Here is a 14,877-nt window from a genome sequence, read left to right as displayed (position 1 = left end):
AAAATATTATTATTTTCTGGTATTCCCCGTTAGTTTTAGTAGGCTATTAGTTGTGCGATGCGATCACAAAATGCATTGATTTAGCCTATGGAATGTCGGTGTGTCTTTTTTCTTTTTTTCAAACCGGTGCTGCGCTGACAGACGGCATGATCCAACATACAGGCGTCCAACACATGCGGCATCCAACGGATGGATGCCGCAACGGTTGGATTCCAGCCTACAGAGAGCACTGCTCTGCTGTGCTACTGCTTGGTGTGGATATGTTACGGCCATGGTTGAACCCCTGTGGATTGATCTGCGACGTGTTTTTGTTGGCTGTTTTTGTCGAGTTTATATACCGTCACCTATTCCAAATAGCGGGCCACTTCCGTCTAACGGTACGCTTGCTTTCACATTGCAGCTACCGTACCCGAAAACGCATGATCCGGATCCGAAACTGCCTCCCGAGGTGGTTTCGGGAACGGAACGGTGATCCGTTTCGCGGGTCGATTCGCTACATTCACACTAGCCAAGCGGTCTGGAATGCGCACCCGGGACCTGAGTGTGAAACGGCTCTTACAGTCATGCAGTTCACTTGGTAACAGTTGATTTGTTGCTGTTCAGTTAGGACTGCTCTGTTTCTTAAGCTCATTAGCCACTTTGTATTTGTAGGCTTTGGTCTGGTTTAGTTGCAGTAATTCTGTAACTGAAGTGCTAAATGTGCAGTAAGTAAAGGGGGGCGTATGCTACCCTTTTCGGTGGTCACCTTATCACCTATCACCGCGGTGGTGATAGAGAGAGCTCTCTCTATCATAGAGAGAGCTCTCTCTATCATAGAGAGCGCTCTCTCAATCACCTAAAAGGTGATAGGGTGACCACCTCATTTGGTAGCATGCGTGGGCCTTAAGAGTTGTTCTTATGACAAACGTAATGGTTGTTTGTATGAGATCAATTCAACCCAAGGGTCCCTATACCCTATACTATGGCTTTCACCAACTAGTCGACTAGTATAACCATTAGTCGACCTTGTTGGTACTAGTCGAATAGTTGATAAAAAAGAACGTACTATTATTATTATCCTCCTGCCTTTATTTTTATCAAAAGGGGTCAAAAGTATGCCCAATTTTAGCCTATTATTGGGCAATAACCCCCTTTTGAGGATCCTTGGAGACGCTGCTGTGCTGCTGTGCCAGAAGCGCTTCCCTTAAAGGGATACTTCACTTTAGGGCCGGGGACACATTTAAAAAAAATATTAAAAATAAATGAAAAAAGTTATGGAAAATTCATGGCCCCCTCACGCATTAGAGTGTCCTACTAATGTGTGAGGGGGCCATGAATTTTCCATAACTTTTTTCATTTATTTTTAATATTTTTTTTAAATGTGTCCCCGGCCCGAGAGTGAAGTATCCCTTTAAGGTAAGTCCCCACCAGACCGACTGGTTCAGACTATTTCAGACTACTTCAGACTGCAACAGACTGGTATTTGGTTGGCAAAAGTTGGCATTTAGTCTGTCAGCCGACTGGGAACCAATCGCCAAAAAAAAAGGAAAAACAGCGCCCTCTGTTGTTCTTGAGAGAGCATAGCCTGCCAGCGTTGCCAGGTCTGCTTATTATAAGCGACTTTGGGCTTGTTTCCCTGATGTTCCCAGCGTTTTTTCTTTTTTTCTTCACTGACGTGCAGTGGTGTAAAGTAACTAGTACATTTACTCAAGTACTGTACTTAAGTACAATTTTGAGGTACTTTTACTTTACTGGAGTATTTCCAATTGTCTATACTTTTACTCCACAACAATTATTTGAAATGTTTAGTTACTAGTTACTTTGCAGATATAAATCATTATAAAACATACATTAACCACTTTAGCCCTATTTTATACCTATAAGCTATTTGAAAATAGCAGATCTACAAGCTCACAATGTGTTGCGATGCACGCGTTCTGAGCTTGTCAATCTGCTATTTTCAAACATTTTAGTACTTTTACTTTTGGTACTTTAAGTACATTTTTATACCAATACTTTAGTACTTTTACTCAAGTAAATGTTGAATTACGGACTTTTACTTGTAACAGACTCAGAGTACATCTATTGCATTGATACTTTTACTCAAGTAAAACATTTGAGTACTTTTTCCACCACTGCTGACATCTACGCAACATTTTTGAAAACGGTTATTCGAATAATCAAAAATAAATACATTAATTAATTTATTGAAATTAACACCCAGAAAATAGCCAAAACTGAGCACATTTCGATCTATAAGGCCAAATCTAATTTGAAAAAAAAATATTAAGAGTATATGAAAGCCAATTAAAATGTTTATACTAATGGAATCTTACACACCTGCTCCCAATAAATTACGTCATCACCACAGCGCAAAAGTAGGTCAAATCAATTAATCTCTCTCTCTGGGAGCAACAACGAGAAACAGTGAATGTAGGTTTTCATAGACTTGGTCGCTTGTTTCTCTCACATAATCTGGCAACACCGACACATCTTCTCTGCTACATAGCTACTCCCAGTCGGGCAAAGAACTGAACATGTTCGGTCGGCTCTGGGTCGGCCGAAAAGGTCCCGACGGACCACCCGACGGACCCCTAACCGACTGGACGACTATATAGAACGCTTCCCGACGCCAAGTTGGCCCAAAGTCGGTCTGGTGGGGACTTAAGGTGGCTCCAGACCAAACAGACTACTTCAGACTACTTCAGACTGCAACAGACTGGTATTCGGTTGGCAAAAGTTGGCATTTAAGTCTTTCAGCCGACTGGCCATTCATGTGCTAATTCATTTATAACTTTCAGACCAATCTGGGAAATAAAAAGGAAAAACAGCGCCCTCTGCTGTTTTTGACTATTAGCTTGCCAGCATTGCCAGGTCTGCTTATTATAAGCGACTTTGGGCTTGTTTCCCTGCAAAGTCACTTGTACATAGGGATGTTCCCAGCGTTCTTTCTTCACTGACGTGCAGTGGTGTAAAGTAACTAGTACATTTACTCAAGTACTGTACTAAAGTACAATTTTGAGGTACTTTTACTTTACTGGAGTATTTCCAATTGTCTATACTTTTACTCCACAACAATTATTTGAAATGTTTAGTTACTAGTTACTTTGCAGATATAAATCATTATGAAACATACATTAACCACTTTAGCCCTATTTTATACCTATAAGCTATTTGAAAATAGCAGATCTACAAGCTCACAACGTGTTGCGATGCACGCGTTCTGAGCTTGTAGATCTGCTATTTTCAAACATTTTAGTACTTTTACTTTTGGTACTTTAAGTACATTTTTATACCAATACTTTAGTTCTTTTACTCAAGTAAATAGATTCACAGAATGTATTTTACCCACAAGTTATTTTCATTCAAATGAAATGTGATTGAACTTGCACTAATAATGACTTTAGTTGATTTGACTCTTTAAAATATAGTATTTCTTAATTATTAATAATTACAGCTTGTAGATTGGCTATTTTCACGTTTTTGTTTTTTTTAATAATAATAAAAAAGGAACATACAAGATTTCCACCCGACAGCCATAATATATAGCCAATATATGGTTCTGTATCAGTATATGAGTCCGTTTTTGCAGATTTCATTCTAATTGGCTACTATGCCTGCATATGAATTTCATGGGCCTGGGTAAGTCACCCTGGCTTGGCGGAGATATGCCCTGTTGCGCACACTCCGCACAGCAGCAGCAGGTGAAAGCAATTCACTTAAACGAGGGTTGTGTTGCGCACCAAAGCACAGAGGAAAACCTGTGAAATCAGTTGCTGGGCGCAGCTGGGGCACCACGGCCACAGTGGCCGTGAAGGCATGTCATTATTCGAGGGGCACACGGCCAATGAGAGGGGCAAAGACGGCCATGGCCATCGTGGCCACCGTGAAATTCCTGCCCTGATTGCATTGATACTTTTACTCAAGTAAAACATTTGAGTACTTTTTCCACCACTGCTGACGTGTACACAACATTTTTGAAAACGGTTATTCGAATAATCAAAATTAAATACATTAATTCATTTATTGAAATTAGCACCCAGAAAATAGCCAAAACTGAGCACATTTCGATCTATAAGGCCAAATCTAATTTGAAAAAAATATATTAAGAGTATATGAAAGCCAATTAAAATGTTTATACTATTGGAATCTTACACACCTGCTCCCAATAAATTACATCACCACAGCGCAAAAGTAGGTCAAATCAATCAATCTCTCTCTCTGGGAGCGACAACGAGAAACAGTGAATGTAGGTTTTCATAGACATGGTCGCTTGTTTCTCTCACATAATCTGGCAACACTGACAGCCCTTTGTTGTCACTTCGTCTCTGCTACATAGCTACTCCAGTCGGGCCCCGGTCGGCCAAAGGACTGAACATGTTCGTTCGGCTCTGGGTCGGCCGAAAAGGTCCCGACGGACCACCCGACGGACCCCTAACCGACTGGACGACTATATACGACGCTTCCCGACGCCAAGTCGGCCTGGTCTGGAGCCACCTTTAAAACGGCATGAAAATAAAGGCAGGAGGATAATAATAATAGTAATGGCATTAAACAATGGCAAAGCATTTTTTTTTTTTTTTTTTTTAATAGGTAAATATCAACTAGTCAACTAGTTGACTACCACTGGGTCAAATAAGTAAAAATCTGTAGTCGTGAAAGCCCTACCCCCAAAATAGGGATGCCAAGTTGAAAGTCCTAAAGAATGGTGTATGTATGTATATATTGTCTGTCACCACAAGTTGGCCAACTACACAGTACAAAATGTCCCCTAGCATCAGTCATCCCTGTGACTCCATCATCCATTATGAGAAAGGAGCCTATGAGACAGACAGGGTCTTTGCATTATTTATAGATGATGTCTGTTGCAGCCTCTCTACAGTATGTTAGACTTTTTTCTGCAGTTCATTGTGTCAGACCATCAGATAGACATGGATTATTATTATCTATTGTAATTTTTCTGAATTTCTTCTTTATTTCTGATAGAAAGAAAGGAAAAGCAGGAGAGAGAGAGATGGGATAACATGCAGCAAAGAGGGTCGGGTCGGATTCGAACCCGGACCAGCTGTGGGAAAGACTTGTTTATGTGGTATGCTCAATTCTTTATTAATATAATTTATTTGGTGCAGGTTTTCTATTTTCATTCATGTTTTGTGATCATAGGATATTATAGATCTTTCTACGTTTTCCCTCTCTGAATATTTGAACTGTTAGTCTGTAGAGTCAGAATAGTCTTTCCCTCAAGGCAAGACCATGGTATGGACTGAGAGAATGAAAGGGAGGAGGCTTTTAACACAGTGTGAGTTGCAGGGTGGGACACTGGGGTGGTCTTTATGGCAAGTTTATGCTCCACGCCAAAAAAAATCTGATCTAAAAGCTCACAGCGCATCACAATCAGGCTTTAGACCGTGGTTCTCAAACTGTGGGGCCCGACACTGTGGGGCAAACTTTGGAAGGCAGTCATAGCCACTTGGAATTAGCCTGGTAAACCCTCCCTCCGGAAATCTCATTTCCATTTGATTTCAGGAGTGAGTCTGGCCTGATACGCCTTTCTGCAATATTGGCTGTGCTGGAGTTGGGCGGGAGTAATACCGTTGACTGACAACCCCTTCAGCCAATGATAATTTTTCCCCTTCAGCCAATCAGCAGTTCACCAGTCTTAATGTGACGCGACGGGACTTTTGAGACAGCCATACCCAAAATGGGTTGCCTTTTTCGGATACAATGGTGTCACTGCCCGCCCCTACCGGTTCTCTAAATTTGTATTTTTAAATAGGCTTTGTCATGATTAATTGACCACATATATGAAGTTAAACAACTAAATTCTATCCAAACGATATCTTATAAGTAAATTCCGTGCCTCAAAATAGAAGTTAGAGAGCTTTTTGAAGTAAAAAAATAGCGGAGAATTGGCCGCACAAGAAAAAGATGGCTGCCGTTCGTGTTTTGGGCTCACTCGAACTCGCCACCTGATTGGCCAACGTAAACTGTCAATCACAGAACAATGAGCGACGACGCTGATAGGCTCGGCCGTTTGGCATACACAGCCAATATTGCAGAAAGGCGGATCAGGCCAGACTCACTCCAGGAATCAAATAGAAATGAGATTTCCGGAGGGAGGGTTTACCAGGCTAACTTGGAATGGGATCTGAAAAATCTAACTCATACATCTTGATCACATGACCCCAGAAATAATGTGTACCGGTTTGTGTGAGTTTTGGAAGAAATCTGTAGGAGTAGTAGAAAAATGTGTGTTTTTCCTTGGCCTACTGTGAGTGTGCGTGCAAAGTTTCACAGCAATCGGGAGCTGCGTTCATGATTTGTCATTTTGTGGAAAACGAGCCAGTAAAACGGTAGGAATCATCAGGAGCATGGTCCTGGGTGGTGGCTGAAACAGGTGCAAAACAACACGCATTTGTACGTTTCTGTAAGGTTTTGTTTCAACAGCATCTCCCAGTAATAACGAGGTCAACTTATAAGATGCTGATGTGAAACCATTTGAGGAAGAGAGAGGTGGATCCACAACATGATGATTGATGAATCGAGGACAACACACACACACACACACACACACACACACACACACACACACACACACACACACACACACACACACACACACACACACACACGCACACATTTGTATTACTATACTTGTGAATACATTAACATATTAGGACAGTGATTTTGTGAGTGCCATTCAAAAGACAATTTGTAACACCTTAACCTTAAAGTAAAAAATAGCCGGTCTACAAGCCCACAAAGCATCGTGTTGTGAGGTTGTAGATCTACTATTCTCAGTGCGCGACACAGGCACACAAATAAGTATGAATCAGACCCGAACCTTAACCCCTAACCCTAACCTGAAATCTTTTTTCACCATAGAACAACCACCACCGGAAAATGATCCTCACAATGTCTGTTTCTCAAAATCTTCTATACTTGTGGGGCATATGGTCCTCACAAGTATAGTAATACACACACACACACACACACACACACACACACACACACACACACACACACACACACACACACACACACACACACACACACACACACTCCTTTGCCCCTGTTGTCATTTCCCTGCAGCTATGATGATGTTATCCTAGAGAGAGACAGAGGGAGAGAGGAGTGGGTGGAAGGAGAAAGAGGAGAGCAGTGGAGGGAGGAAGAGGACGGGAGGGGAGGGGAGGGGCTGCCGAGCAACAGAGAGGAGGGGTGGGCACATAGTAGATGAGGGAGGGAGGAAGGAAGGGGACTCGGGGGACCAGAGAGAGAGAGAGAGAGAGGGAGAGAGAGGGGGGAGGTACTGAGAGAAATCCACCGTCCGGAGGAGAGAGAGAGCCGGCAAGGGAAAGTGGGGGCTTCCAGATTGGCTGAGCCCAGCGATGCCTTGATGGAGCATGGGCCAGGTTTTAGGATTTTCCCACTGCCGTGAGTCTGTCTGTTTGTCTGTCTGTCTGTCTGTCTGTCTGTCTGCCTGTCTGTCTGCCGGTGTGTCTGTCTGGCTGGCTGGCTGTCTGTCTGTCTGTCTGTCTGTCAGTCTGTCTGTCTGTCTATCTGCTTACCTGAACGAGTTGTGTATTTTTAGATCTGTCTGCAGCATCCTCATGTATATATTTCTGCTGAGCATCCTTTTGTTGCTAGCTGCTAGAAGCATCGTATGTGCAGTCCCTCTGCTGCTCTCTTAAACACATGGTGGAAGGGGCTTTATGCGGCGCTGTAGTGGAACTGCCGTTGTTGTCGTTTCCATTGAGCTGCAGATGTGTGTGTGTGTGTGTGTGTGTGTGTGTGTGTGTGTGTGTGTGTGTGTGTGTGTGTGTGTGTGTGTGTGTGTGTGTGTGTGTGTGTGTGTGTGTGTGTGTGTGTGTGTGTGTGTGTGTGTGTGTGTGTGTGTGTGTGTGTGTGTGTGTGTGTGTGTGTGTGTGTGTGTGTGTGGGGAGGGGTTACAGTCATGTTAGGCCAAGATTGGTTGTGTATTGCTGCTTTTGTGTGAAGTATTAAAGGCTACATTGCTGCAGTCATATCTCCTTGATGACATCAAATATGACACAGACACTAGTTTTTGTTTGTCTGTGTGTTTGTATGGTCCTGTAGTCATTATGTTGATGTTGTAGCTCCCCTCATGCTGGCTGCTAGCTAATGTAGTGAAGGCCTTTACTCATATGGCAGCACAGTGAGCTGTTTCCATATGCAGTTAAATACGATTTTAATAATTTATGTTGGACTATCTGTGCTGTAGGTCAATTTATTGATCAACCTTTTGTAATGGGAACATGAAATATACCCGTTAATGTATGAAACCAAAGAACAGCTGTCTCCCATAGAGCAGTCTATCAATCTGTTCACAGCTCATGAGGGTTAGGGGGTTTCCCTGTTCCCCCTCTCTTTGCATGCCTGTTCTTTCAGAGTCACTATTAATCTTGACATATTAATTAGATGATGAGTACCAGCAATGTCATGTCATGTTTCAGTCCGTTAGGTGTCCTTTTGTTATTCAATCCCTGTAAACAGTGGTGTAAAGTAACGAAGTACATTTACTCAAGTACTGTACTTGAGTACATTTTTGGGGTATTTTTTACTTTACTGGAATATTTCAAATTTTCTGTACTTTAACTTCTACTCCACTACATCTCAGAGGCAAATATTGTTCTTTTACTCCACTGCAATTATTTGAAGACTTTAGTTAGTTACTTCGTAGATTACTTCAGCCCTATATGCATTTTGGCCATTTGAAAATAGCAGATCTACAAGTTCACAATGTGAGCTCACTTGTAGAGCTATTTTCAAAAGATTCTTATAATTTTTATACGTTTGAAAACTTGCAAAATGGGACATTCTGCATAATGAGTATTTTTACTTTTGTACTTTAAGTATATTTTGATACCAATACTTTTGTACTTTTACTCAAGTAAATTTTGAATTCCAGACTTTTACAGTATTGATACTTTTAGTAAAGTAAAACATTTGAGTACTTTTTCCACTACTGCCTGCAAATAGACTTTGACTGCATTTTAACGAGCTCATTTTTTCTTCCAGAGGAGTACGGCTCTGTAGCTTCCACGCCAGACTCCACACCTCCCTGCACTGATGGTAAGAGTACTTAAAAGCACTTAAACCACAATTAAACTTTGGTAGATATTTGGGTTGTGTGAATCCCGGATTACAGCTTTTAATGTTTTGATGAAACAAAAAAAAAAGTTTGAATGCCCCTGCTTGAGGACAGATCCTGGCATAAAGCAAGTAGCCTCTGGAACCAGTGGTTCCCGAGCCATGGGATTGAACCACGACCTCCCGGTGTCAGGACGGACGCTCTAACCACAGGGCCACTGAGCTGACCTGGCATGCATCTACAGTATATTGAAGTTTATGATGATGTCTGTATTATTATGTTGAGGTGGACTTCCATCATTTGTTGCCTTTTTTATAATTTTTTTAATAATAGTTTGATGTTAGGAAAGGAAGTGCTTATCAAAGACAGTTTTATCTTTTGAGGCTTCACCTGTTTGTACTGTCACTCAGCTCACACACACACACACACACACACACGCACACACACACACACACACACACACACACACACACACACACACACACACACACACACACACACACACACACACACACACACACACACACACACACACGCACACACACACACAGGTGTGCTTTCATCTCCTACCTGTTCCTCATAGATCAAATCAAACTAATCCTTTTGGGAACTCATGCTACAAAGCCAACGCTATTAACCACATGAACTACTAGTGTCCCTAATCTGGGGTGAACATTTGGCAAAAGTAGCCAAATTGTATATAGTATCTACAAGCTCACAAAGTGTTGCGACGTGTTGTGACTTCTGAGCTTGTTATTTTCTGTAGAAGGAAAAAAGGACGGTCCTAGCATAGAGCCCTGGAGACTCTGGTCAATAAAGTATACAGGGTTTAAGTTGTGTAATGTACAGGTAAAGAAAAAGAAAGGTTTCTAATGCAACTTAGAAATGTGTTCGTTTTGTTTTCCGATCCAATTTGCTTGGTGCATTAGCTTGTGTATGTTCAAATTGTGGTTCTATCTCTCTCTGTCTCTCTAGTGAGTATATCATCTCTGTCAGGTGGAAACCTCATACTTTCAGGATTAAAATGAAAAAAAAACAGCCAAATTAGCAGATGTACAAGGTCAAAACGCGTCGCTTCGCACCGCATTTCGAGCTTGTAGATCTGCTACTACTTTAGATACTTTTGTGTATCTAAAACACGTGTGACACTGTAGTATGATCAAGTAGGGCACTAATTTACGAAAAAACACAAAAAGTTAGAATATGAAGATAAGAGGTTTCTGCCCGACAGTAACTATATTCTGTGTGAGGCAAAATGATAATGGGGTTTTCCAATTGTTGTCACATTGGTCCAGGTGGAAACGACGAGTCTGAGCTGTACGAGCTGCAGACCGCCAGAGAGTGGTCTGATGACGGAGACGAAGATCAAGACGACGACGATGAAGGTCTGGCTTCATCTCCGTCTTCCTGGTTCACGCCCCGTCAGAACTCCCTGGAGCTGACCTTCTCCTACATCGCCATCGCCGAGGCCGAGGCGGTGGGAACCTCGCGGCAGCTCCGCGATCGACGCAGGGGCGGTTCCCGAGCGAGCCGCACCTCCCCCTTGATCCGCGCGGACACCCTGGAAACGCTCTTGGACCTGCCCGACGTGGAGTGGAACCCCCACGCCTTCCTCACTCGAGACGAGGAAGAGGAGGCGGCGCGGAGGAGAGAGCAAGAGCGATCGGAGGAGAGGACGGCGGCGTGGGAGGTGGAGCGTCACGGACAGCCTGTGACCGGTACCGGGCAGCCTTCTCCTCTCCAACCTCCTCCCCTACACCCTGAACTAGAACCCCAGCAGGCCAATGAAGAGATCCAAAGAGAGGAGACGGACAGCTCTCGGCCTCCGTCGCCTCCCCAAACCCCCCATCCGTCCGCCACGTCCCCCCAGGAACACGGACCCTCACAGAGCCTCCAGGGTGAGAGAAACGGGGCAAGTCACAGGGAAAATTGGGTGATTATTATCCAGGGGTCAGAAAGGTCTGGATTGCTGTTCATGCAGGAATATATTGGGAGGGGCTTAATTCTAGTCCTCTGTGTGTGTCACCATGCTTTACGGGCCTTGATATGACTGGGTGCAGAGTGTGAGTGTCACCGCGGGGCGGGCTGGCACAAACCTAATGTGCTTTGACAGATTAACTGACCTTGACTGACAACTGGGCACACGGCTGAATTAGAACAGTGGTTCTCAAAGTGAGGTCCAGGGAACCCCAGGGGTCCTCGAGGGGGTTCCAGGGGGTCCCCAGCAAAATGAGGAAAGATTTTCGGCTATTGAAAATAACAACAAAACCTGCTATTTTAGAATAATGTTGACAAATCTAATGGGTGTCCCTGGCATACAATCTTTTCAAATGTCTACAGCCACATTCATATCCATTTGGTGGTCCTTCCCATGAAAATATAACGAGAACCGGCCCGAACGTCTAGAGATCGGGCCGCTGTGCGGCCCTCACACTTGCGTTGCACCGCCGATCCGACTGATATGGCCATATATGGAGATCTCTGTATCTGTCAGTCCTTGTATGGGCATAAATCGAGATCCCTGATGTCATTAGTATATGGCCAATGTGGACATGGCCCCTTTGGTGGGCATATATGGAGCTGAGTGATTTGTTTGTACCTGATGCCATGATGACACATTTAGGTTAGACGACACACTCCATATTTGGGCGTAGCTGCTTTGGGAATTCCTTAGTATAGTTATGGCTGAGTCATGGTGACATGAGAGTGATGGCGTGGTCCAACCGCCCGCCTGTCCTCCTTAAACCAATTTTAATATAGGATTAGTCCCCGCACGGGTTCGCAAATAATGTTATACCACGACCCCATTTTATGGGGGAATAGTGCAATTTGAAAGTGGAAATAAAGAATATCTTCAAATAAAAGCTTACATTGCTGGCCTGAATGAAAGAATGTTTAATAGAAAATGAAATGACAGCAGTGATTCCTGCAAAGATTGTACTTTTATCTCCACTGCAATTTTTTGACAGCTTTAGTTACTAGTTACTTTGCAGATGTAGATTATTAATACAAAACATACATTAACTGATAAGTGATGCATTATTATAGATTAAGCTACCCAGCAACACATAAGTAATTCAAATCGCCTCACCTCAACCAGCTGTAACAGTGATGAACCCATTAATGCATTACTAATTACAATCCAAATGGACCGTTATGCATGAGTGCTTTTATGTTTGGTGCTGCCAGTACATTTTGATGCCAATACTTTTGTACTTTTACTCAAGTAAAATGTGGAATACAGGACTTTTACGACTTTAACAGAGACTTTGTTATATTGCTACTTTAACTTAAGCAAATACTTCAGTTTTGTTCAGCTACAGTAATATTTATAACGAGTAATATACCTTATAAGCACATTATGGTGCATTATAAATGCGCTTATAATGCATAATAGACCCGACCTTAATATACAGTCTTACCGTTTATTGTTCTATAGAAACCATTATGCTGCGTTCATACTGGCAGCTATGAAAGACACAAAGTTACAAGGCGACGCAGCGTACCGTATCCATCGCCAAGTCGCTGTTGAAGTGTTAATCAACACGCTTGTTGACGTCAAGCATGCAAAACATATAAAGGAAAGTATAAAGCCTGGGGTTAAAAACAACATGGAACTGACTGATGGAAATCATTTGTTTACCTCCATTACAAGCAGGAATTGTGTGAAGGGAGAAGGTGAGTGGAAATGGTTAAACAACACTTGGCCATTTTGTAGCTTGTAGCTACAAACATCAGGCGTCACTTTGTATCTTCACGTCACTTGCTTCCATTGAAAATGGAAGCCTGTAGTTTTGTAGCTGCCAGCGTGAACACAGAATTAACAAGCAACTGTCCCTCTTCAGAGACCCCCCCCCCCCTTGCTCAGGATGCTCAGATGCATTTGGACAGATTGATTTTTAGGCTCACTATGTGGTATGTTATGATAATTGAGCGTATTGTCTATTTCTCCGCCATTTGCAGAGGAATACCAAGTATGTCCCTGCAAATACTTGGTATTTCTATTTGGTATATCAAGTCATTTTGTATCAATGTTTCATTATTTGGTATATCAAATCATTTGCATATACTTGAGATATATATATATATATATATATATATATATATATATATATATATATATATATATATATACACACACACATACACATACACATACACATACACACACACACACACACACACACACACACTCTTACTTTTTACTTTGTATATACTTGATACTTGCAATGGCATCATCTGACACTAAACATCACATGATCTGCGTCATACAGTATGTTGTTGTCAGGTACTCCCTCCAGCCTTTTGTTTCATTGGATTTGCTTCATTATCTTGGTGTCTCTGTGGTCGGACAGTAAGCAAGTTATACAAGTATCTGAATTATCAATACAAACTTAAGTCATCGTGCTTTTTCACCACACTAACCACATGAACCCTAACTTCCCTATTCTAGGGTGATAATCTGGCAAAAAACGTCCCCTCATGTTGTTTGTGAATGGGAAGGGACTTTATCCTCATGGTCAATATGGAGCTGAAACAGTAATTAATGTAGTCGTAAAACACTGTACACTGAGTGTAGGCAGTGGTGTTAAGTAACTAAGTACTGTACTTAAAGGGATACTTCACTTTAGGGACGGGGAAACATTTAAAAAATATATTAAAAATAAATGAAAAAAGTAATGGAAAATTCATGGCCCCCTCACGCATTAGAGTGTCCTACTAATGTGTGAGGGGGCCTTTATTTTGCCATAACTTCTTTCATTTTTTTTAATATATATTTTTAATGTTTATTTTATGTGAAAGTGAAGTATCCCTTTAAGTACAATTTTGAGGCTTTTTTACTTTACTTGAGTATTTCCAATGTTCAATACTTTTACCTCTACTCCACTACATCTCAGAGGCAAATATTGTACTTTTACTCCACTACAACTATTTGAAAACTTTAGTTACTAGTTACTTTGTAGATTTTGAGTATTACAAAACATTACCCACTTAAGCCCTATATACATTTTGGCCATTTGAAAATAGCCGATCTACAAGCTCACAATGCGTCGCAGCTTGTAGATCGACTATTTTCAAAAGATTTTTACACATTTTATACATTTGAAAAACTTGTGAAATGGGACATTCTGCATAAATGAGTGCCTTTACTTTTGTACTTTAAGTATATCTTGATACCAATACTTTTGTACGTTTACTCAAGTAAATTTTGATTTCCGGACTTTTACTTTTACTTTTGATACTTTTACTTAAGTAAAGACATTTAGTACTTTTTACACCACTGACTGTAGGTTTGAACATCTGCCCTAATCTGCCTCCTGTGTCCTTTAGTATTGGGTCAGACCGAGCATGCCCAGCCAGTCGCAGCCACGCCGCCCACCGAGCCGGAATCTCCCGTTGCCACGGAAACCATTTCAGTCACACTGCTCACATCCGTGCGACCGAGAGGCGGAGTCAATGGAGACACAGCATCAGCTTCCTGTGTCGTCGCCACTGGTCAAAACACTCAGGAAGAGCTGGTCAGCGACCACTGGTTCTCAGCCCTGAATCTACCAGAGGATCCAGCCCTATGCGTCCATATAGCAGGTACAGTCATTATTATTGCACAAATATCATGGAAGTATGTTAGAAGAAGTTTTTATCTCCCATATTTTGTATTTTATTTTTACCTTTACTACAATACCCCACCCCCCAGTTTGTTTGTTTTTTCCTTTTTTTACTCTTTCTAACATTTTCCAAAGAATCTTCAGAAGTCTACCCCCCCCCCCCCCCCTTATGTTCTG

At 42.1% G+C, this 14,877-nt stretch overlaps 2 protein-coding genes across 2 annotated transcripts in view; one reads left to right on the top strand and one right to left on the bottom strand.

Annotated features, from left to right (window-relative positions):
- The window catches only part of bmp16 (bone morphogenetic protein 16), a 604,258-nt gene that overhangs the window by 281,615 nt on the left and 307,766 nt on the right, over nucleotides 1-14,877 (bottom strand). The window lies entirely within an intron of this gene.
- Nucleotides 7,371-14,877, top strand: part of rtn2a (reticulon 2a) — a 26,370-nt gene continuing 18,863 nt past the window's right edge. The window contains exons 1-4 of the mRNA XM_080428710.1: nucleotides 7,371-7,416; nucleotides 9,022-9,075; nucleotides 10,390-10,992; nucleotides 14,426-14,680. Of these exons, the coding sequence (XP_080284836.1) occupies nucleotides 7,386-7,416; nucleotides 9,022-9,075; nucleotides 10,390-10,992; nucleotides 14,426-14,680 (943 nt within the window). The 5' untranslated portion in view covers nucleotides 7,371-7,385. The remainder of the gene's footprint in view (nucleotides 7,417-9,021; nucleotides 9,076-10,389; nucleotides 10,993-14,425; nucleotides 14,681-14,877) is intronic.

This window comes from Gymnoscopelus braueri (assembly GCF_963280865.1).
Source record: "Gymnoscopelus braueri genome assembly, chromosome: 5".
Lineage (NCBI taxonomy): Eukaryota > Metazoa > Chordata > Actinopteri > Myctophiformes > Myctophidae > Gymnoscopelus > Gymnoscopelus braueri.
This window is presented reverse-complemented; position numbering and strand designations above follow the sequence as displayed.